Source organism: Delphinapterus leucas, chromosome 4 (assembly GCF_059928025.1).
Source record: "Delphinapterus leucas isolate spDelLeu-1000000601 "Yukka" chromosome 4, BTC_Dleu_Yukka2, whole genome shotgun sequence".
NCBI lineage: Eukaryota > Metazoa > Chordata > Mammalia > Artiodactyla > Monodontidae > Delphinapterus > Delphinapterus leucas.
This window is the reverse complement of record NC_143132.1, coordinates 75,089,170-75,114,646: the sequence shown is the minus strand read 5'-3', so window position 1 is coordinate 75,114,646 and position 25,477 is coordinate 75,089,170. Positions and strand designations below refer to the sequence as shown.

The window sequence follows — 25,477 nt, the reverse complement described above, 5'->3', positions numbered from 1 at the left end:
AAAAAGGGAGAAGACTCAAATCAACAGAATTAGAAATTAAAAAGGAGAAGTAACAACTGACATGCAGAAATACAAAGGCTCATGAGAGACTACTACAAGCAACTATATGCCAATAAAATGCACAGCTTGGAAGAAATGTACAAACTCTTAGAAAAGCACAACCTTCCAAGACTGAATCAGGAAGAAATAGAAAATATAAACAGACCAATCACAAGCACTGAAATTGAGACTGTGATTAAAAATCTTCTAACAAACAAAAGGCCAGGACCAGATGGCAATACAGGCGAATTCTATCAAACATTTAGAGAAGAGCTAACACCTATCCTTCTCAAACTCTTCCAAAATATAGCAGAAGGAGGAACACTCCCAAACTCATTCTACGAGGCCACCATCACCCAGATACCAAAACCAAAGATGCCACAAAGAAAGAAAACTACAGGCTAATATCACTGATGAACATAGATGCAAAAATCATCAACAAAATACTAGCAAACAGAATCCAACAGCACATTAAAAGGATCATACACCATGATCAAGTGGGGTTTATCACAGGAATGCAAGGATACTTCAAAATATGCAAATCAATCAATGTGATACACCATATTAACAAATTGAAGGAGGAAAACCATTGATCATCTTAATAGATACAGAAAAACTTTTGACAAATTTCAACACCAATTTATGATAAAACCCCTTCAGAAAGTAGGCACAGAGGGAACTTACCTCAAAATAATAAAGGCCATATATGACAAACCACAGCCAACGTTGTTCTCAGTGGTGAAAAATTGAAACCATTTCCACTAAGATCAGGAACAAGACAAGGTTGCTCATTCTCACCACTATTATTCAACATAGTTTTGGAAGTTTTAGGCACAGCAGTTAGAGAAGAAAAAGAAATAAAAGGAATCCAAATCAGAAAAGAAGTAAAGCTGTGACTGTTTTCAGGTGACATGATACTATACATAGAGAATCCTAAAGATGCTACCAGAAAACTACTAGAGCTAATCAATGAATCTGGTAAAGTAGCAGGATACAAAACTAATGCACAGGCTTCCCTGGTGGCGCAGTGGTTGAGAGTCCGCCTGCCAATGCAGGGTAGACGGGTTCATGCCCCAGTCCGGGAATATCCCCTATGCCGCGGAGCGGCTGGGCCTGTGAGCCGTGGCCGCTGAGCCTGTGCGTCCAGAGCCTGTGCTCCGCAACGGGAGAGGCCACGACAGTGAGAGGCCCACGTACTGCAAAAAAAAAAAAAAAAAAAAACTAATGCACAGAAATCTCTTGCATTCCTATACACTAATGATGAAATATCTGAAAGAGAAATTAAGGAAACACTCCCATTTACCTTTGCAACAAAAAGAAAAAAATACCTAGGTATAAACCTACCTAAGGAGACAAAAGACCTGTATGCCGAAAACTATAAGACACTGATGAAAGAAATTAAAGACTATACAAACAGATGGAGAGATATACCATGTTCTTGGATTGGAAGAACGAACATTGTGAAAATGACTATACTACCCAAAGCAATCTACAGATTCAATGCAATCCCTATCAAACTACCAATAGCATTTTTCACAGAACTAGAACAAAACATTTCACAATTTGTATGGAAACACAACAGACACCGAATAGCCAAAGCAATCTTGAGAACGAAAAACGGAGCTGGAGGAATCAGGCTCCCTGATTTCACACTGTACTACAAAGCTACAATAATCAAGACAGCATGGCACTGGCACAAAAACAGAAAGACAGATCAATGGAACAGGATAGGAAGCTCAGAGATAAATCCATGCACGTTTGGTCACCTTATCTTTGATAAAGGAGGCAAGAATATACATGGAGAAATGACAGCCTCTTCAATAAGTGGTGCTAGGAAAACTGGACAGCTACATGTAAAAGAATGAAATTAGAACACTTCCTAACACCATACACAAAAATAAACTGAAAATGGATTAAAGGCCTAAATGTAAGGCCAGACACTATAAAAGTCTTAGAGGAAAACACTTAGAGGCAGAACACTCCATGACATAAAACACAGCAAGATCCTTTTGGATCCACCTCCTAGAGAAATGGAAATAAAAACAAAAATAAACAAAGGGACCTAGTGAAACTTAAAAGCTTTTGTACAGCAAAGGAAACCATAAACTAGACGAAAAGACAACTGTGAGAATCGGAGAAAATATTTGCAGATGAAGCAACTGACAAAGGATTAATCTCCAAAATATACAAGCAGCTCATGCAGCTCAATATCAAAAAAAAAAAAAAACCCAATCCAAAAATGGGCAGAAGACCTAAATAGACTTTTCTCCAAAGAATATATAGAGATCGCCAACAAACACACAAAAGGATGCTCAACATCGCTAATCATTAAAGAAATGCAAATCAAAACTACAATGAGGTATCACCTCACACTGGTCAGAATGGCCATCATCAAAAAATCTACAAACAATAAATGCTGGAGAGGGTGTGGAGAAAAGGGAACCCTCCTGCACTCTTGGTGGAAATGTAAATTGATACAGCCACTATGGAGAACAGTATGGAGGTTCCTCAAAAAACTAAAAATAGTACTACCATACGACCCAGTAATCCCATTACTGGGCATATACCCTGAGAAAACCATAATTCAAAAAGAGTCATGTACCACAAAGTTCATTGCAGCACTATTTACAATAGCCAGGACATGGAAGCAACCTAAGTGTCCATCGACAGATGAATGGATAAAGATATGGCACATATATACTATAGAATATTACTCAGCCATAAAAAGAAACGAAATTGAGCTATTTGTAATGAGATGGATAGACCTAGAGTCTGTCATACAGAATGAAGTAAGTCAGAAAGAGAAAGACAAATACCGTATGCTAACGCATATATATGGAATTTAAGAAAAAAAAATGTCATGAAGAACCTAGGGGTAAGACAGGAATAAAGACACAGACCTACTAGAGAACGGATTTGTGGATATGGGGAGGGGGAAGGGTGAGCTGTGACAAAGTGAGAGAGAGGCATGGACATATATGCACTACCAAATGTAAGGTAGATAGCTAGTGGGAAGCAGCCGCATAGCACAGGGATATCAGCTCAGTGCTTTGTGACCGCCTGGAGTGGGGGGATGGGGAGGGTGGGAGGGAGGGAGACGCAAGAGGGAAGAGATATGGAAACGTATGTATATGTATAACTGATTCACTTTGTTGTAAAGCAGAAACTAACACACCATTGTAAAGCAATTATACCCCAATAAAGATGTTAAAAAAATAAAATAAAATAAAAAATAATAAAATCCCCAAATAGCTAATTAATTACCAAAAATAATTTAAAACAAAACTTATATTTGGTTCAAAATGGGGGCATGACCACAATTTCAAACCCTCTGAAACATGGGTTGTATTCGTACATCTGTCTTCACAAAGCTGTACAATCACATCATACTTTACAATTTATACAGCTTTTTCTCATCAGTTCTCCCAGTTTTCACATCAGCTTTGTGATTTAGGCAGGGCAGGGATGACTATACCCCCATTTACTAAGTTCAAAGGCATTTCATGCACACAGATTCAGTAAGCTGTGTTGCTGGGTCCACTGCCCAGTCTGGTGCGTCTTCCCACGAAACCATTCTGCTTTATCAAAATTCCCCCCACCCCATTTACCTCATCAAGGCAGTGGTATGATGGTCCATTTCCAGCTTTTTGTAGGCCAGTCCTATGACCCGGAAGCCCTGTGTCGTGTAAATCTGAAGTTCACTAACAAAACTAGTTGGTACTGTTCAGAAAATAACACAAGATTAGTATGCAATATGAACTCAGCTAGAACTGGGAGAGAAATTCTTTACAAAGAGATCCAACTCTTGCCCAAGAAAACACACCTCTAAAAATGTACACAAACAAGTCAGTGGGAATGTTAAATATTACTACATTGTCACGATTGACCTCTTGGGATCCAGTGAAGCAGAAATGAAAAGGAAGCATTCAAAAAACAAAAAAACAAAAAGAAGAAGAAGAATGGGAAAAGTGTATGATTCTTTTTTTCTCCAGTTTAACCATCAAATATTTATTGAGTCTACTATGGGTCAGGAATTAGCTACGCAGAGATTGCACTGCAATTGCCACTCTGAGGATCTTTGTCTAGTAGGGTAACAGCCAGTAGACTAACAATACAATCGAATGAGATCCTTGCTATGATCCAGGCAGTTACAGCACGCTATGGAAACACTTGGTGCATCTATCAGACAGGGAGGATGTGATTAGATGGAGAAGGGAAAGGGCATTTTGGCTGAGGGAGCATCATGTGCTCAGGCACAGGGCCATGAGACAGCAAACCTTGATAGTTCATCTCAGGGGGAGCACAGGATGTGAAGATAGGAGTGGTAAGGAAACTCTGGGAAGTTTGATAGGAGTCAGATCACGAAGGCCTTAGATATGGTCCTAAAGGAGATTATCCTGGAGCCTATGAGAAGCAATCAAAGAATGAAAGCAGGAATGTGCTAACATAATTATACTGTGTGACAGAAAAACCAATCTGGTCACAGTGTGAAGGGTGAATTAGAGTAGGGGACACTGGGGGGCAGAGAACAAATTCACCAACTATGAAGTGATCCAGTGGAGGGATGATGAGGGCCTGAGGTGATGGAGTGACAGGGCCATGGATTAGCAATTGACAAGACAGAGGCACTGAGGGAGAGAGAGGAATCCAGGAAGAATCCTAAACTGGGATGGGGGAGTAGTACTTTCATTCACTAAGATGGGAAATAGAGAGAGTGAGAAAGATAAGCTTGGTTCTGGTACCGAGTTTGAGATGCCAGTGAGTCATCCAATTGGTGATGGCCAGTAGGCAATTGGATTCATCGATCAAATGCTGAGGGGACATATGTGGGTTGGAAATACAGATTTGCCCATTGTAATATAAGTCTGTCCACTTACCTGTCTCAGGTTGGCAAAAGCTGGCCACCCTCTCTGGTGCACCTTTCATGAACGCCAGCCAGTCACCCCCCATCTCTTGGACGATGACCGTCATCCTCTGCAGTGCTGATGAGAATGGGAACTGATGCAGGATTGCAATTCCTTCCACTGGGACCTGGGTGAGGGATGGGGCATGGAGAGGGACACACCACATAGCTTCTACCTACTGGAAATTAATTACTCCTTCTCCAATCCTTAGCTTAGCAAATAAGGGAAACAAGGTCTCACCAATTTTCACATGTGGAATTCAAAGAAGACACATCTCTGAGCTTTCAAAATTGTGGGCCTGCCAGGACTTTCCTTCTGAGTTGGGTTTTGTGGGGTGGAGAGCAGGCAAGACTTACCTGGCTGGCTGTTTTGCAGGGCTTAACAACCATGGCACATGCCGGTGCTCCCTTGATGTGGAAATCATGCCCGGAAACCACCATTTCCTATTTCAAACAGGATGTTTCATTGTAGAGATTTCTTTCTTGTTCATCCACTAATACTGTGCTCAAACCCTTCCCTTGAGAAAATCTCAAGTTGTCTCAATATATTCTCCTCCCTCAGCTATACGGAGGTGAACCAGACTTAATTCGCCACACACAAAAATAATGCATCGGAAATGCTAGAAACTTGAAGGGCAGACACTTCTGAATTATGCATGCAATTTCTCCTGCTTTCTCTGCTGGAAGGTGCTGCATAAAGGCTCATTCTCCATTTCTGAAGGACTTAACTTGAAAACACTGAGCGTGAATAGCCCACACCTTTCTGCCTTTTTTCTCCTGGTTCACTCTCTTGCTCTTCGCTCTCTGTCTAATTTGGATTGATGGTCCCCAGAGTACAGCAGGGCCGGGACTGTGATGTATGTGGTTAATGTTCAGTAAACACTCGGGAATTGCTATAATAAAGACCCTAAATTATAGTCAGAGGAACCTTTTACTCAAAGATGCCAAAATGCTTTATAATCATCTCATTGAGTGGTAGAAAAAAATCTCAGAGAAGAAATTATAATCCCTACTTAAAGGTACAGAAACAGTAACCCAAGAAGGATGGAGAAAGTTACATCAGACTGCTACAGAACCATGCCCTATTAGCGACGGAAGGGACCCTAAAGATTGTCTCCTTCAGTGGGGCTCACACATGTATCACAGAGGCCTGGAGCTGAACCAGGCTATACGGGGTGGAGGCGGGCTTGTAGCTAAGTAGGTGGGGATGTGTGTTCCCTAAGCTGTGCTTTTACTCCCCATTTTGCTATCTCAACCAGAGTAACTCCAACGATTTGGTTTGTGTAGGATGCTGTTGAATAAAATTTCCTTTTAGGAAAAGATTCCAGCTTTTTTGTTTTCTTTTAGGTGAACCCTGCTGGTCTAATTCAATCCCCTCATTTTAAAGTTATGGAAAACCCCAACAGGAGAGATGACCTCACGAGGTGAAAGAGTCAATCAGAACAGAGCCAAGACTAGAACCGGGAGAGCCGGATTCCTCCTCCTGAACAAGGCCATTTGATCTGAAATCTACTTCAGAGTCTCAACAAAATCCCTCATGGTTTTCCTTTTCATTGTCTAGTCTTAGAGGCAAAATTAATACTAAAGTAGTAGGCATAAAACTCCTGGTAACAACGAATTATCCTAAGCACTGGGGACAGTGATGTTTCCTAATCCCCATGTTCTAGATAACTCTGAAACCAGACATGGCTCATACTACAGCTGGAAAGGGTTAGAAAATAATTATATAATAATTATACTAATACTATTGAGCTGGTAATATATTCCAGGCACAGCACCAGGGATTTTTTTTAATGCGTCCTTCCACTTAATCCTCACAATAACCCTAATATGGAAATACACTGTACAGAGGAGAAAACTGGGGCTCGGATGAGTTTGCCCCTCACTGCCATATGTACTCCATATTGGAGACCTCACATTTTTATGAGTATTGAATAGCTATGATAACACCTGGCTTGGTCTGGCATTGAAGAAGCTTCTTAGAATCTTTGCAGAACAGAAGCTTACCCAGGTAGTAGCTTCAAACATTTTGAGGTCCAGTGGGTCTCCATGGATGGTCCCATCCAGGAGGATCAGAGAATGGCAGCTGGCCATGGCTGCAGACAGTGGGCCCCATGGCAAAGCCTCGCCTGAGGCAAAGCTGTGGACTTCCTGGAAGCTAAAGGAGAAAAGGGAAAGGGCTTTAGTCTATTCCTGCAGGCCAGAATGGAGCTTCTAGAGGTGACCATCCTTTTAAAAAATAAGTTGATATACTTTGTTACATTACATGTCTACACTCTAATCTCCCCAAATGAATAGTGCTTCATTCATCCATCGTCCTTACATAAGTTCAGTGAGTATGAGAAAAAATCCTGAGGTTCTCTCAAGCTCTTTCTTCCCTCTTTTCCTTAACCTCTCTCTGGCACTGATTTAAATCCAGAGGTATAGAAAGAGCTAGAAGTATCACCCTTAGTTCCAAGTGCGTCCACTCCCACCTGAGCTTCCAGACCACTTTATCTCTTATGCTGTGAGACAGAACAGGCTAGCTCATACTATAGCTACTTGTGTATATCTGTGTATCTCCTTCAATCTATTCTTCAGGGCAGGGCTGTCTCTTCCATATCTCTCTCTCCAACATATCTGATTTTTGGTCCACAGTAGACAGTCAACAAATTTAAGAGCAAATAAATGAATGAGTTGGTTACTGGAAATCTGAAAGACCATAATGGCAAAGAAATGAATTTTTTTTTTTTTTTTTTTTTTGCAGTATGCGGGCCTCTCACTGTTGTGGCCTCTCCCGTTGCGGAGCACAGGCTCCGGACGCGCAGGCTCAGCGGCCATGGCTCACGGGCCCAGCCGCTCCACAGCATGCGGGATCTTCCCAGACCGGTGCGTCCCCTGCATCGGCAGGCGGACTCTCAACCACTGCGCCACCAGGGAAGCCCCAAGAAATGAAATTTTTTAAAGACATTTTGAAAAGGACACGGCATTCTCCTCTTCCACCCTGGCATCTAGGATCTGTATTGCAGCCATCATTACCATTGCTTTCTGTAGAAAGTGCCCTCATCTAAAATCTACCGAGATACAACTCACACATCATATGCAGGGTTCTTTTACTAACTCAGAGTTGAAGTCATCAAGTTTGGCATTAGGCCTACAAAAGGATGTCCTCTGGACCTTATTGGTCAGTCCCTCCTTACATGTTTAGCACACTAAGTGGTTCACAAGGCAGGCCATACTATTTGGTGGACCCTGAGCGGCTGAAGGTGCTTCCTGGATTAAGGCCAAATCTGACTCTTGGAGCCAGTCAGAATCTACTTGTTCCTCCTCCTCCACATGTCAACTTCCTTCAGATCTGTGGCCAGCTTGGCTGTACCCCCTTTAATACTCCCTTCCTCTGGGATTACACAGGAACCTCTAGCTGTGATTCCAATGTGCAGTTTCCAGACCTCTGACCTTCCTAGTTACTGTTTCTTGAAAAATTTGTATTTTTTTACTATTTACCATAGTTTGTCTTAAAACATGGTCTCCAGGATCAGACTATTATCTCTCATGATATGGACCCTGCATTTCCTTCGGTTGCTCTAGCGTTTTGTTCCTGAAAGCATATACATCAGAATGTTAACTCGTAATTCAGCCATATTTCTTCCTGGCTTCCTCATCCAAGCTTCTTTAAGAGCTCAAAAACCTCTCGACTGAGCCTGTTGATCATATCATTATATATTGAAAGATCAAGTTATCTCAGTGGTTACAATATGTCTCTGGTATTTTAGTAAACATCTAAAAGGAAGCAGTCACCATCAATGATTAACACAGATTCTCAAGCTCACGCTGTAAAGCAAACACAGATCAGGAAAAAAGAATCTTATCTTTAAGATGGCACACAAACTGTCTTCCGTATGTAATTCTGAATACACAGTTCTGAGTTTCGGAGGATTGGGCCAGACCTGGTTTGCACAAAAATAAATAGAACCCTCTGTCATCCCTGACCTTGAACTATTATTTGAATGTTTATGACTTATCAGGACGAGGTAGCTCAGGTAGACTTCCAATGACTTTAAAGTACCTGGCACATTAGGCAGGCCCTCTTTGGAAAAGATAAGAATTATTAGAAAAGAGCTTACAGTTTACAATAAGATATCTAACAGCAACTAAGTCAGGTGCTGACTTCTTGCTTAGAATTTAATCTGTTTTCTCTTATTCTATCAGTTAAATTTGTCAATTAAAAAAACTTTGGGGGAATTCCCTGGTGGTCCAGTGGTTAAAAATCCGCCTTCCAATGCAAGGGACGTGGGTTCAATCCCTGGTCAGGGAACTAAGATCCCACATGCCGTGGGGCAGCTAAGACTGAGTGCCGCAACTACTGAGCCCGTGAGCTCTAGAGCCCATGTGCCACAACTAGAGAGCCCACAGGCTGGAACTACTGAGCCTGCGCACCACAGCTAGAGAGAAGCCTGCACATCACAACGAACAGCCCATGTGCCGTGACTAAGACCTGATGCAGCCAAATAAATAAATAAATACTTTTAAAATTTTTTTAAAAAGCTTTTAATTGCTCTTTTAGTCATTTAGAGCCAACTTTGACCTTTTTGAAGGAGGGAAAGGAGGGGGGGGAAGGAGAGTGACAGGTTGGATTAATCTATCAATAATCTAAATAGTATATCAATTATTTTTATTTAAATTTGACAAGTCACTTTTAGAAACAGAAAGTTTTAAAAGTTTTGTGAATAAGATGATGTCAATTCAATAAGGAGAAGAGCATTCAAAAGATGGAACATATTAAGTTCACTTTAAATAAACAAACATTTATTGTGCATCTACTATGTGTGCCTGCTATAGTGCTATATGGCATTAGGGACACAAATATAAATAAGAAAAAGACTGCTCTCTGAATGCTCACATATGTGAATAAATGCATACATTTTTTATAGACACTGAAACAGGAAAATACTAAAAACAAGAAGACCGGGCATATATCCAAATCTATCTTCAAGAGAAAATGAAAAGAACTTTAGAAAGTTACCACTTGTAACAGCCTCCTTCTATAGACTAAAATGGTTAGAAGCACCAGGATTAATTTTTCAACTCCAGAAATGGGCTTGTTTATAAATAATACATTAATATGAAAATGTGTTAAACATATATAATTAAAACATTTTATAGATAAATCGTATGTCATTTGCATAATGCAGAAGAATCATGATGTACCTTTTATGTATAAGATGCTTTGTGATTTAGGTTGCAAGTATGAGAGGGGACTATTTTCATTAAAAAACAAAACCTGAGCTCATGTAGCTCAATATCTAAAAAACAAACAACCCCACCAAAAAATGGGAGGAAGATCTAAGCAGACATTTCTCCAAAAAAGACATACAGATGGCTAAGTGGCACATGAAAAGACGCTCAACATCACTAATTATTAGAGAAATGCAAATCAAAGCTACAATGAGGTATCACCTCACACCGCTTAAAATGGCCATCATCAAAAAATCTACAAACAATAACTGCTGGAGAAGGTGTGGAGAAAATGGAACCCTCCTACCCTGTTGCTGGGGATGTAAATTGATACAGCCACTATGGAGAACAGTATGGAGACTCCTTAAAAAACTAAAAATAGAGCTACCATATAATCCAGCAATCCCATTCCTGGGCATATATCTGGAGAAAACCATAATTCGAAAAGACACATGCACCCCAATGTTCATTGCAGCATTATTTGCAATAGCCAGGTCACGGAAGCAACCTAAATGCCCATCGACAGATGAATGGATAAAGAAGAAGTGGTACATATATATGATGGAATATTATTCAGCCATAAAAAGGAATGAAATTGGGTCATTTGTAGGGATGTGGATGGATCTAGAGACTGTCATACTGAGTGAAGTAAGTCAGAAAGAAAAAAGCAAATATTGTATGTTAACGCATATATGTGGAACCTAGAAAAATGGTACAGATGAACTGGTTTGCAGGGCAGAAATTGAGACACAGATGCAGAGAACAAACGTATGGACACCAAGGGGGGAAAGTGGCAGGGGGTGGGGTGGTGGTGTGATGAATTGGGCGATTGGGATTGACATGCATGTACTGATGTGTATAAAATGGATGACTAATAAGGACCTGCTGTATAAAAAAATAAATAAAATGAAATTCAAAAGCAAAAAAGACAAAAAAATTAATTTAAAAAACCCTGAAATCACCTATACCTCAATTTAAAAAAAAAAACCCTCAAAACCTGAATTTGTCATATGTTCGTGTTCTGATCAGGCTGGAAGTTGCAGTGGGGAGAAAAAGCTGGCAGAGAAGCAAACTCAAACAAGAGAGCCCCAGCAGAGGGACATGGAAATCTTTACTACGTTAAGTTGTAAACTGTCAAAACGGAGTCCATTCTGGCCAGAAAAGAGGAGTTTCTGGCAGCCAGAAAGTAGTGTTGCCAGAACTAGAATACCAAGGAAAATGAAGTACACTAGCTGTGGTTCCACAGATGTTCCTCGTCCTGAAATTCAGTGTCTACAAGTCAGGGCAGTGTTCCTCCTAGCACATGGAAAGGCTTCAGTTTGTACAAGGAATGTTACCTCCTTGAAGGACAGTGTCTTGGTACTGTCCAAATGACACACACTGGCCCCGAACTAATATGCTGACAGCAAATCACATTTTAGCAAAGATTTAAATGCAGTGTCAAAACTTGCCCTTCATCTCCTGGGTTCTGTGAGTGTCCCGGGGCTGGGACTGGGGTGCGGGAAATATGCACGTTTTAGTGAGCTTTGGAAGTAGTCAAGAAGAGAAATTAAATGAAGATACTCTGGCAACTACTGCTCACCAAAGCCAGTGCCAAAATCTTTCCATTATTAGTATTCAGGAAGAAAAACAAAGAGTTCTGGGAAAAGAGAAATGACAATGCATTTGGTCCCAAGTACTCACCCACTCCTATCACAGGGCACGACTCCCCAGAGATCCAAGCCGTCCCTTGTTAAGGTACCTGTCTAAACAGAAACAAGAGCTCGGTTGACTCTGAAGATGCAGCAGCCCCACAGTGACACTGATAAGCTATGTTTTAACAGGAAAATATATGTCACAACACATGATCAAGATCAGCTCTTCAAGGAAGGACACAATAAGGTGGGTATCTGGAGTCCTGGGTGGAAGATTTGATGAACTCACAGCAGTTGTGTGACGAGCTGGCACTTAATCTCTTTGAACTTTAGTGTTCTTAGCAATAAAGGGAAGAAAACGGTACCTGCCTTACATATTTCAGAGGCTTGTTTCGAGAATTTAACAGAAGACTGAATGGATGGGACAGTCCTTGGTAAGCCTGCTTTTAAGAGCTATAAAATGGGTGAGTCTCCACAGATAAAGAGAACAGCCTCGTGGTTGCCAAGGAGGGGGGCGGTGACGGAGGGATGGATTGGGAGTTTGGGATTAACAGATGCAAACTATTATATATAGGATGGATAAAAAACAGGGTCCTACTGTACAGCACAGGGAAATATATTCAGTATCCTGTGATAAACCGTAATGGAAAAGAATACGAAAAAGAATATATATATGTATAGCTGAGTCACTTTGCTATACAGCAGAAACTAAACACAACATTGTAAATCAACTATATACTTCAATACAATTTTTTTAAAATGGGTGAGTCCCAGCACTTATAGCAAAAGTTAAAAGTATGTCACCAGAAACAAGTAATGGAAGTAGAATTTTTCACTGTTCTAAAGAAATATTATAGTTTGCTATTTGACATCTATTTGGTAAAAAGGGGTTTGTTGGTATTTCTCTCAGTGCGGTATAGTGATGAAGAGCTTGGACTGGGCCAAAACACCAGCTGTGTGACCTGGGCCAATTATTTAATCCCCCTAAACATCAGAGCCCTTATCAGTAACATGGTCATAATCATATAGGGTTGTTTTAAAATTAAATGAGACACTACAAAGTGCTTAACTTAATGTCTGGCATAGAGTAAGAGCTGAGAATAATGATAATTGCTCATAATTATTGCTTAATTTTTTATTCAAATTCATATCACAATTATCTTTCCCACCCCCTGTTTCGTTTTCCAAGTCCAAGGATAACATGATCCTAGAACCAGAACATCTTTTCTTATGATGCTAGTTTGATCACGAAATAACATTGAGATGGTGGCAAGAGCCATATTAACCTTCTGTTCTTGGTAGATCTCTCTGATATTCAAGTAATTATAAAATACAGCTCTGATCCCATTAATTCTCTGCTCTCAAAAACCTTCACTGTACAGTTTAATGGGTACCGAGTTTCCGTTTGGGAAGAGGGAAGAAGCTCTGGAGATGGATAGTGGTGATGGTTGCACAGAAATGTGAATACACTTAAAGCCACATAAAAATGGTTAAGACGGTAAATTTTATGTTATGCATCTTTTGCCACAATAAAAAATAAATTAAGAAAATGGAAGGCAACAATAAAAAAAGAAGAGAAAACACCTTCAATGGCTCCCCACTGCCTAAAGAGTATGTAAAAATTTCTTAGCCATACATTTGAAGTCTACAACACCCTCTCCTGTTACTAATGTTCTGCTCTGATCAAAATCACACTCTATTGCTCTCCTGACTCCTTGCCCACATTCGCCTGCCTACAATGTCCTCGGGTTTTATATCTTTTCGAATTTTCTGTATATTATGATATTTGACATGTTACAAAATCTCTCTCTCTTTTAAATCTATTTTTAATTGTGAAAACGGTGGTTTACATTATATGTTATAAATAAAATTATATAAGTTTTGTGTGCACAGCATTATAGTTCTACTTCTGTACACCATACAGTGTGCCCACCACCAAAAGTTTAACTTAAGAAACCTTTCTGACAGACAGACTGCCTCCTTGGGGCTAGCCAATTCTTAGAGATAACCAGGGTCTCCACCAACAGCAAGCCTTTGATATGCAAACTAACCAGTAAGGAGTCATACCTTCTCTATCTGACCAGATTCCCCAGGAAACAGTCTCTCTGACTTAATCAACCCAGCGCCAGCTACAAGACAACTAAAGAACATTCCTATAGCCCAAAGCCCACCAAAATCATTCACACTAGCCAACTGTCAGCTGTGTACCCTGCTCTGTCTTGCCCTTCCTGCAGAAACTCCTATAAAGGCCATAACCCAAGCACTCCCCTCACTCCTGCTTTGCTTCCTGATCAAAATCTGGCATTCCTCCTGGGGCCTTGCCTGGTGAGACATGGCTCTTCTGTCTAGGGGAACTGTGAGTAACATTAAACTTTTCTTCCAATGGCATCGACCTCTGCCTGTGGTCACTTAGTCACCTTTATAAATTAAGACCCAGGGACAAAACAGCCCTTCATTTCCATCTTACCCTCTTACAGCTCTCACCTTCATGCCAGCACACGTGTATATAGACAAAAAGAATATATTCAGGAGAAGGTAGAATAAGAGGCTGATTGGGAGTAACTGGCATGGGATCAAGGATTATTTTAAGCAATACACTGCAGATGGGAAAATATAGTAAGGGATTGACTGGGGATTTATTTTAACCAAGTCTCATAGTAAGACACAGCTAAATAAACTCTTCCTTTTTTATTCATTCATTAATTCAATGAATACTTACTGAACACTGACTGTGTGCCAGGTAACGGTCCTAGCATCAGGGATACAGTAGTAACCGTAATAAAAGTCTTAAATTTTGTTCTTTGCATGAGGGTATTGACTACAGAGGGACAGAATGCTATTCATTGTGTTTCATAGAATATTAGAGGTGGAAGAACCCTAAAATATTCACCTATTCCGTCTCTACTCTTCCTTCTCTAAACCCTAGAATCTGAGAGCTCAAGAGATGTATCTGTCCTAGATCACACATCCAACCAGAGACAAAATGAAGTCAGGTACCCAGTACCCACATCTAATGTTTCCTGCCTCACAAGAGTGTAAAGTACCTGTGCATGATGACAATGATAATAAAAATGTCACTGAGGATAAGAATGAAACACACATACCTTGTCAAAGCAGACAAGGTTTAATTGTCCACATACATTAATCCTCTGGGGGCTAATACAAAAGATGCCTCTCTTCTTCAGCCTCCGCTGGGCATAGATAATGCCTGTGGTCAGGGCAGCAGGTAGAGCGGGAGGAACCGCAATTGTGATGACATCAAGGGCTTTCTTCACCACCTCCTCCGGAGGTTCCTGGGAAGATAAAGTCCCTCTTTAGCTATTACAGATAAATCAACCGTGAACACTTTTATGCATATGACTTTTTTCTTCCTTTTTGTTTACTTCTTTAGGTCAAGCTCCTAGAAATGATGTGAGTGGGCCAAACGTGGTTTAAAGGGTATGAACATGTTTAGGGCTCTCAATAGATTTCGCCAAAGTGTAATGAAAAAGCTTGTAACAGTTCATACTGCTACCAGCGGAGAACAATGTACCAGTTTGCCATGATCTCACCAACACTGGGTTTTATTTTAAATTCCTCGTTTAACAGCTATAAAATACTACACTATTGGAATAAACATCCTCAGATTGAAGATGAAAAAATAGTGTAAGGAAAAGTCCAAGAGTAGAGGCATGTTGATATCTCAATAAACAAACTGTTTTATCCCACTAGATCTGATGGCTATTATGGAACTTGGTGATCAATTGCTTATATTGGGCATCTGGGAGTATATAAGCAGGTTTCAGTGTTTGGCTTTGCTTTCCCAGGTTTGAAAACTGTGACTTATATTAAGGTCAACATGGAGAGTATAAATTATAGATGAGTGTACGTGTGCATGTAGTAAAAGAACAAAAGCTGTTTACCCCACTGAGCACATAGACGCACAAAGTATAGATCATCCCGATGGTGGCTGTCCCTACGAGGCACAGGAGGAACCTGATGGCATCCCTGTAGAGCTTAAAATTCATCGGCTTCGGGTACAGAATAGATCTCACGAGGTCCCCCTTTGCAGTGTTGAATCCTGAAGCAGCAAACACACACCTCATACTCTCAGGATGACAAATACTACTGTTAGTGCTCTTCTAATCCTCAACACAGCCTTTGTTTTCTCTAGAGATACTTAAACAGTGCTTAAGCCCAAATGCAATTAAAGGACAATTGGCCAAATACCTAAGTGCTAGAATGGATATACCTTAGCTCTTTCAGAGCCTATTCCTCTCTGGCTTTCCTTCCTTATACTTTTAATTTCAATGCATCCCAGAGATAGGAAAGCACCGTATGGGGGCAGAGCACAGCTTTTCCAAATACAGCTTCATTTTAAGGAAAGGATTTGTAAGTGTGCATGGACATGCACACACACACACACACACACACACACACACGCACAGAACACCCGAATTTAAATTAAATGGCCCAGTAAATGCAGATGGATTCAATTTCTAATACTTTTCATCATCAAGTTTTCAGTTTCTAGTCCTGCCTGGAAAGAAGTTGAGATTAGTTCTTTGGGTTAGAATACCTAAGTTCTAGGTCCAGCTCTGTCAGTGAGTGGCTGTGTGATTCTTTTTAAACTTCACTTGAATTGTGCAGGCCCCAGCCTATTCATGTACAAAATGAGGACAGGCATCTTTGTTCTGATAATTTGATATGTGGAAATAGTTTATAAATTACAAAGCATATGAATAATAATTGTTGTCATCAATGTTATTATTTTTACTAAAAGGTATAGGCCATAGCTCAATTCACATTTTAAATATCTATATTTACATATATGGGGTCTGTCATCTAAAGACTGCTCCTTACCTAATTCATTTAAGGCACTAGACATATTGAGCAAAAATATTTCATCAAAATAATAAAATGAAGGAGATGCTAACTAACCTGTCTGCAGTACTACTGCTTTCACGGTGCCAGAGCAAGCCCCCCTGGCCTGGATAACCTCTGTTCCACAGAAGAGGACATGCCGTTTGTAATCCGCTTCACTCTGTGTTTTCCAGGGCACAGAGCTATCCATCTTAGGTAATGGAGTTTTAGTTACCGGAATACTTTCTCCTACAGAAAACAAGCATCTCATTTTGTGAGGTGGGAGGCCTTCACTCACTTAAACATGCAAATACTAACTCATCACACAGCAGGCATTTTTGGAGGCTGCCATGTGGCAGGAACAACCCTTGGTATAGGGGATACAAGGAGAAGCATAGTTCTTGTTAAGAGGTTTGTAGTCCAGAGGGGGAGACAGCCATGGAAACAAATAAGTATAATGTCATATTATAAATACTATGAGCATTGTAAAATGAAACAGAGATGCTGAAATAGACTGGAAATAAAGATTTAGGGAATAGCAAGTTGTGGGGTCTGGGAAATGAGAGGCCATGAGAGCTATGTAGGAGCCAAAGCGTGGAAGGCCCTGCATGCACATACTTAAGTGTTTAAATGTTTTTCTATAGGCATTGGTGGCAGGAGGGAAATAGGGAGATATTCAGCTGTCTGATTCAGGAGAGTACTATGACATTTACGTACAAAGAGAGTGTACTCTGTCTGCAGTACAGGGAATGAATTGAAGTCTGATGAGGTTGGAGGCTGGATATCCAGTTGAGAAAAAAAATCACAAGAGTCCTGCTTAAAGAGGACAAGGTCTGAACTATGGCAACTGGCAGTAGGAGTAGAAAAAAGGCACTGGTTTTGAGAAATAAGAAATTGAGCAGCTACAAAACTTGGGGAGATTTTTATATTGGCAGATCATAGGGACAGAGGAATTCTAAATGGCTTCCTGGTTTCTGACTTGGAAGAAAGAGCAGAGGGTAGCATTAATCATCAACACAGGGATTATAGGAGGAAGGAGGAAGGAATTGCCTTTCGGTCCCTGATTTGGAGATGCCTTGTGGAATGACCATGTCGAGATGCTTTGTAGGCAGTTAGATATTTATTTGGGTCTGGAGCTCAGGGGAGAGGCCTTGACCAGAGATATTTAGTCACAGGTCATCACCTTATAAACAATAATTAAAGCCACAGGAAAAGACAAGATTACTTAGGGTTCGAGTGAAAGGTGAGAAAAGGAAAGGTCCAGGACCCCTGAACAACATCAAAAATCAAAGAGGTGGAGGAAGAGGAGAAGTGGAGGAAGCTGAATGGTATTGTCAGTGGTAGAAGAACTTGGAGAGTCAGCACTGACTTGGAAAGTTAGAAGAGTGTTTTCAGAAGGAAGAGATGGTCAGAATGGTTAAATGCAGCAGATAGGCCACTAAGATGTGAAATTTAAAGAATCCATTGGATTTGCCAATTGGGACATTTGTGACCCTTCCCAGCACACTGGGAGGGGCAGATTTCAGTGGGTTAAGTGGCAATACAAGGTGGTGAATGAGTTGTGAAAGTAACCAAATAAAGAATAAAGCTTAGAGAATAAAGCTTATTGAAGCCCTCCACCTCCATTTGTAGAAAGGACAGTATAAGATCAGGGATATGTTCCAGCATACTAGGGCCACTTTCATTAGGAAAATTGCACTTGGCTTTGTAAAAGTCCCAGCACGGAAGGATTTTTATCAGTCTATGGATTCCCTAGAGAAAGGAACCTGACCTGTCACACCTGTTTTGTTTTGTTTTGTTTTGTAAGTTCACATAGGAGGGAGCTGTGTGCTCTTGTCTGCATTTAATGCCTTCCCGGTCTGCCAGGAGAAATAGACTCGATTTGGACTTTAATGGGAACCACAGTACTGTACATCAATACGTATTTATAGCCTCCAATTCCATCTCTGAAAAAGGCTTTATGATTCTTTAGCTTACAGAAAGGTAGGCACAGCATCTTCTCATAAGTGCATATGTGAGTAAGAACTCAAAGCACCGTGACCTTGAGAAGTCACTTCTCTCTGAACCTCAGCTTCCATATCCATGATATGACGTCCCTCCCAGCTCCAGCATGCGATTTAAAAATGAAACACAGTTAGTCCAAAATATCCAGTGTGTATTCTGAAGTTAGCAGATTTGGCAAATCCTGCCTCAACCACTTATCAACATTTTCAAACCAAGCTAGGAAGAGCCTGGCCTTGACCAGGGTGGGGCAGGGTTGTGGGGGAGGTGTTTCAGGATTTCATTAATGGTTTTCAAACCCTCCGTGTTTTTCTGAAGATGTATTTTATAGAAAAATGCTAAACATAAAAGTCACAGATGATTCTGAAACATCTAATGACCTCTAAAATCTTTAAAGGTAAAATGACAGGGTTGTAATATCTAACCTAGTACTAGAAAGCAGCTTTAATTTGAACTCTCAGATCCATCCAGTGCAGGACTGTTAATAAGATTTGTGGGGATAGGAAGGTCCCATAGCAACCCCATGCTTTGCCATTATCATTCAGGAAAAACCTGGAAGAACCAGCAGAGGCTGTAAGCTAGGAGGTAGAACCATACCTGTCAGCATGCCTTCATCTACCACACAGCTTCCATCTATCAGAATGGCATCACACGGCATTTGCACTTTGTTCCCCGTCAAAATTAATAGATCTCCAGGTACCAGGAAGCGTGATTCCAGCTCCTGGACTCCAGCTGAAAGTGTGAGGAGACAGAGTTGAGTCAGGTTTTTTCCCACAAAAATACAGTCCAACATCTACCTAAATTGGAAATCAATGAAAAAGCAACCAGGGCATATATAAAAAGGAAGCCATTCCTCAACATTGATTTGAAATCTGCAAACTATAAGAAAAAAGGGTAATACATTATATTACATAAAATAAAAACCTTTGTGTGGCAAAAAAAAATAAATAGGCATTCAGTAATTCGTGCTGAATTAGGCCAACCTGGCTCACTTATCGGAGACGACCAAATTTATAATGTACTAGTAACAGCCCACGCCTTCGTGATAATCTTCTTTATAGTAATGCCCATCATAATTGGAGGGTTTGGAAACTGACTTGTCCCTTTAATAATCGGAGCCCCCGACATGGCTTTCCCTCGTCTAAATAACATAAGCTTTTGACTGCTTCCTCCTTCTTTCCTACTACTAATAGCATCCTCAATAGTTGAAGCCGGCGCAGGCACAGGCTGAACTGTGTACCCCCCTCTAGCAGGAAATCTAGCACATGCAGGAGCCTCAGTCGACCTTACTATTTTCTCTCTACATCTAGCCGGCGTGTCTTCAATCCTCGGGGCTATCAACTTCATTACAACTATCATTAACATAAAACCACCCGCTATAACCCAATACCAAACACCTTTATTCGTATGATCAGTCTTAATTACAGCAGTCTTACTCCTATTATCACTACCTGTCCTAGCAGCCGGAATTACCATACTACTAACTGATCGAAACCTAAACACAACCTTTTTCGACCCTGCAGGAGGAGGCGACCCAGTCCTATATCAACACCTGTTCTGATTTTTTGGTCACCCCGAAGTATATATTCTAATTCTACCCGGCTTTGGGATAATCTCACATATCGTAACCTACTATTCGGGAAAAAAAGAGCCCTTTGGATATATAGGGATGGTATGGGCTATGATTTCTATTGGCTTCCTAGGTTTCATTGTATGAGCTCACCACATATTTACAGTCGGAATAGACGTAGACACACGAGCATATTTCACATCAGCCACCATAATTATTGCTATTCCCACAGGGGTAAAAGTCTTTAGCTGACTGGCAACACTCCACGGAGGAAACATTAAATGATCTCCAGCCCTAATATGAGCCCTAGGCTTTATTTTCCTATTCACAGTAGGAGGTTTAACCGGTATTATCCTAGCTAACTCATCCTTAGACGTTATCCTCCACGACACATATTATGTAGTCGCCCATTTCCACTATGTGCTTTCAATAGGGGCTGTCTTCGCCATCATAGGAGGTTTCGTCCACTGATTCCCACTATTTTCAGGCTATACACTCAATTCAACATGGACAAAAACTCAATTCGTAATCATATTCGTAGGTGTGAATATAACATTCTTTCCACAACACTTCCTCGGCTTATCTGGAATACCCCGTCGATATTCTGATTACCCAGACGCCTACACAACATGAAACACCATTTCATCAATAGGCTCTTTCATCTCACTGACAGCAGTCATACTAATAGTCTTCATTATTTGAGAAGCGTTTGCATCCAAACGAGAAGTATCAGCAGTAGATCTCACCTATACAAACCTCGAGTGATTAAACGGATGTCCTCCACCATATCATACATTTGAAGAACCAGTATACATTAACCCAAAGAGTGCAAGAAAGGAAGGAATCGAACCCCCTCTAATCGGTTTCAAGCCAACATCATAACCACTATGTCTTTCTTCATAACTGAGATATTAGTAAAGCCTTACATAACTTTGTCAAAGTTAAGTCACAAGTGAAAATCCTGTATATCTCCATGGCATATCCCTTTCAACTAGGCTTACAAGACGCAACATCACCCGTTATAGAAGAACTCCTGCAATTCCATGATCACGCACTAATAATCGTCTTCCTAATTAGCTCCCTAGTGCTCTACATTATTACCCTAATACTTACAACCAAGCTAACACACACCAACACAATAAACGCCCAAGAAGTAGAGACCATTTGAACCGTCCTCCCAGCCATTATCTTAATCACAATTGCCCTACCTTCTCTACGTATCCTCTACATAATAGACGAAATTAACAACCCTTCTCTGACTGTAAAAACTATAGGACATCAATGATACTGAAGCTATGAATATACTGACTACGAAGACCTAAACTTTGACTCCTACATAATTCCAACCTCAGACCTAAAACCAGGAGAACTACGATTGCTAGAAGTAGATAATCGAATGGTCCTACCCATACAAATAACAACCCGAGTACTAGTTTCCTCAGAAGACGTACTACACTCATGAGCTGTCCCTTCTCTAGGCTTAAAAACAGATGCAATTCCTGGACGTCTGAACCAAACAACCCTCATATCAACACGGCCTGGCCTATTCTATGGACAGTGTTCAGAAATTTGCGGCTCAAACCACAGCTTTATGCCAATCGTTCTCGAACTAGTACCCTTAGAGGACTTTGAAAAATGATCTACATCCATATTATAATCTCATTAAGAAGCTAAACTAGCGTTAACCTTTTAAGTTAAAGACTGAGAACTATGCACTCTCCTTAATGACATGCCACAACTAAATACATCCACATGACTTCTTACCATTCTCTCCATGATTTTCACCCTCTTCGCACTACTTCAACTAAAAATCTCAAAACACTTCTACCTACCTTCCCCCAAACCAACACTTACCAAATTACAAAAACAACAAACTCCTTGAAACTACACATGAACGAAAATCTATTTACCCCTTTCACAATCCCAATAATACTAGGTATTCCTATCACAACTCTAATTATTATATTCCCCACAATACTATTCCCAACACCAAATCGACTAATCAACAACCGCATGGTCACTATCCAACAATGACTAACCAAACTTACATCAAAACAACTAATAATTACACATAACCCTAAAGGACGAACCTGATCCCTTATATTTATTTCACTTTTCTTATTTATTGCTTCCACAAATCTTCTTGGAATAGTACCCCACTCATTCACACCTACCGCTCAACTCTCAATAAACTTAGGCATGGCTATCCCTCTATGAGCCGGCACTGTTGTTACAGGTTTCTGCAACAAGACAAAAATTTCCTTAGCCCACCTTCTACCACTAGGCACCCCAACCTTCTTAATCCCTATACTAGTGATAATCGAAACTATCAGTCTATTTATTCAACCTTTAGCCCTAGCAGTACGACTAACAGCCAACATCACAGCAGGCCACCTGTTACTGCATCTAATTGGAAGCACAACCCTTGCACTAATAAATATCAGTTTATTCACAGCCTTCATTACATTCACCATCCTTACTCTATTAGCTATTCTCGAATTCGCTGTAGCCCTAATCCAAGCCTACGTATTCACCTTACTAGTAAGCCTATACCTGCAAGACAATACATAATGACCCACCAAACCCACTCCTACCACATAGTAAACCCGAGCCCTTGACCCCTTACAGGAGCTCTCTCAGCATTTCTTATAACGTCAGGTCTAATCATATGATTCCATTTCAACTCAGTAGCCCTACTAATCCTAAGCCTATTAACAAACACCCTAACAATATACCAATGGTGACGAGGTATCATCCGAGAAAGCACTTTCCAGGGTCACCACACACCAACCGTTCAAAAAGGACTTCGATATGGCATAATCTTATTCATCTTATCAGAAGTCCTATTTTTCACAGGCTTTTTCTGAGCCTTTTACCACTCAAGCCTCGCCCCTACCCCTGAACTAGGTGGTTCCTGACCACCAACAGGCATCCATCCTTTAAATCCACTAGAAGTCCCGCTTCTTAATACCTCTGTATTATTAGCCTCCGGCGTATCTATTACTTGAGCCCACCATAGTCTCATAGAAGGTAGTCGTAAACATACACTCCAAGCCCTTCTCATCACAATCATACTTGGCCTCTATTTCACCCTACTTCAAGCATCAGAATATTACGAAGCCCCATTCACAATCTCAGATGGAGTCTATGGATCTACATTCTTTGTAGCCACAGGCTTCCATGGATTACATGTCATCATCGGATCTACTTTCCTCATTGTCTGTTTCATGCGTCAATTAATATTCCACTTCACATCAAATCACCACTTCGGCTTCGAAGCCGCTGCTTGATACTGACACTTCGTAGACGTTGTATGGCTATTCCTCTATGTCTCCATCTATTGATGAGGTTCATAGTCCTTTTAGTATTAACAAGTACAACTGACTTCCAATCAGTTAGTTTCGGTATACCCCGAAAAAGAACAATAAACTTTCTATTAACATTACTGACAAACACAACCCTAGCTCTACTACTCATACTTATTGCTTTTTGACTCCCCCAGCTAAACCCCTATGCAGAAAAAATTAGCCCTTACGAATGTGGCTTTGACACTATAGGATCTGCTCGCCTACCCTTCTCCATAAAATTCTTCCTAGTAGCAATCACTTTTCTCCTCTTCGAACTAGAAATTGCTCTCCTACTCCCTTTACCCTGAGCAATTCAAACAAACAACCTAACAAACATACTCCCTACGACCTTACTCTTAATCTCCCTACTAGCAGCTAGCCTAGCCTATGAATGAGCCCAAAAAGGCCTGGAATGAGACAAATATGGCACTTAGTTTAAAATAAAATGAGTGATTTCGACCCACTAGACTGTGATTTAAATTCACAAGTACCAAATGTCCTTAGTCCATATTAATATCCTAGTAGCCTTTATCATATCTCTCACGGGCCTACTAATATATCGATCTCACCTAATATCCGCATTACTATGTTTAGAAGGCATAATATTATCACTATTCATCCTAGCAACCCTCACAATCTTAAACTCACACTTCACCCTAGCCAACGTAATATCAATCATCCTCTTAGTATTCGCAGCCTGTGAAGCAGCTATCGGACTAGCCTTATTAGTTATAATCTCCAACACATATGGTACCGACTATGTACAAAATCTCAACCTCCTCCAATGCTAAAATTCATTATCCCTACTATCATACTAATACCCTTAACTTGATTATCAAAAAACAAATTCATCTGAATTAACACCACAACCCACAGCTTACTAATCAGCTTTACAAGCCTACTCCTACTTAACCAATTTAACGATAACAGTCTTAACTACTCCTTGACATTTTTCTCTGATTCCCTTTCTGCACCACTCTTAATATTAACAATATGACTCCTACCGTTAGCACTAATAGCAAGTCAATCGCACCTTATAAAAGAACCGCTTACCCGAAAAAAACTCTACACCACAATACTAATCATACTACAAACCCTTCTAATCATAACCTTCACCGCCACAGAACTAATTATATTTTACATCACATTTGAATCCACACTAATCCCCACCCTCATCATCATCACCCGCTGAGGCAACCAACCAGAACGACTCAATGCAGGACTCTACTTCCTATTCTACACACTCATAGGGTCTCTTCCATTACTAGTTGCATTAACATACTTACAAAATACACTAGGCTCCCTGAACTTCCTACTACTACAATACTGAGCCCAACCACTTCCTATTTCCTGATCTAACACCCTCATATGACTAGCCTACATGCTAGCTTTCCTAGTAAAAATACCTCTATATGGTCTACACCTCTGATTGCCTAAAGCACATGTAGAGGCCCCTATTGCAGGCTCAATAGTACTTGCAGCCGTATTATTAAAACTCGGAGGCTATGGTATACTACGGATCACATCAATCCTCAACCCCATAACAGAACACATAGCTTATCCCTTCCTTGTACTATCTCTATGAGGAATAATTATAACCAGCTCTATCTGCTTACGCCAAACAGACCTAAAATCACTAATCGCATACTCCTCAATCAGCCACATAGCACTCGTCATCACAGCCACCCTCATCCAAACGCCTTGAAGCTACATAGGAGCCACTGCCCTAATAATCGCCCACGGCCTTACATCCTCTATATTATTCTGTCTAGCAAACTCAAACTACGAACGAACTCACAGCCGAACCATAATCTTAACACGAGGCCTACAGATCTTTCTCCCACTAATAGCTACCTGATGACTACTAGCATGTCTAGCGAACCTCGCCCTACCCCCTACCATTAACCTGATTGGAGAGCTACTTGTA

At 40.6% G+C, this 25,477-nt stretch overlaps 1 protein-coding gene across 1 annotated transcript in view; it reads right to left on the bottom strand.

Annotated features, from left to right (window-relative positions):
• ATP13A4 (ATPase 13A4) overlaps positions 1-25,477 on the bottom strand; it is a 153,500-nt gene that overhangs the window by 32,730 nt on the left and 95,293 nt on the right. The window contains exons 9-17 of the mRNA XM_089910672.1: positions 19,231-19,365; positions 16,711-16,881; positions 15,693-15,850; positions 14,895-15,083; positions 11,840-11,901; positions 6,950-7,100; positions 5,300-5,386; positions 4,917-5,070; positions 3,648-3,759 (exon numbers count right to left, since the gene is read on the bottom strand). Coding sequence (XP_089766798.1) covers positions 3,648-3,759; positions 4,917-5,070; positions 5,300-5,386; positions 6,950-7,100; positions 11,840-11,901; positions 14,895-15,083; positions 15,693-15,850; positions 16,711-16,881; positions 19,231-19,365 — 1,219 coding nt within the window. The remainder of the gene's footprint in view (positions 1-3,647; positions 3,760-4,916; positions 5,071-5,299; positions 5,387-6,949; positions 7,101-11,839; positions 11,902-14,894; positions 15,084-15,692; positions 15,851-16,710; positions 16,882-19,230; positions 19,366-25,477) is intronic.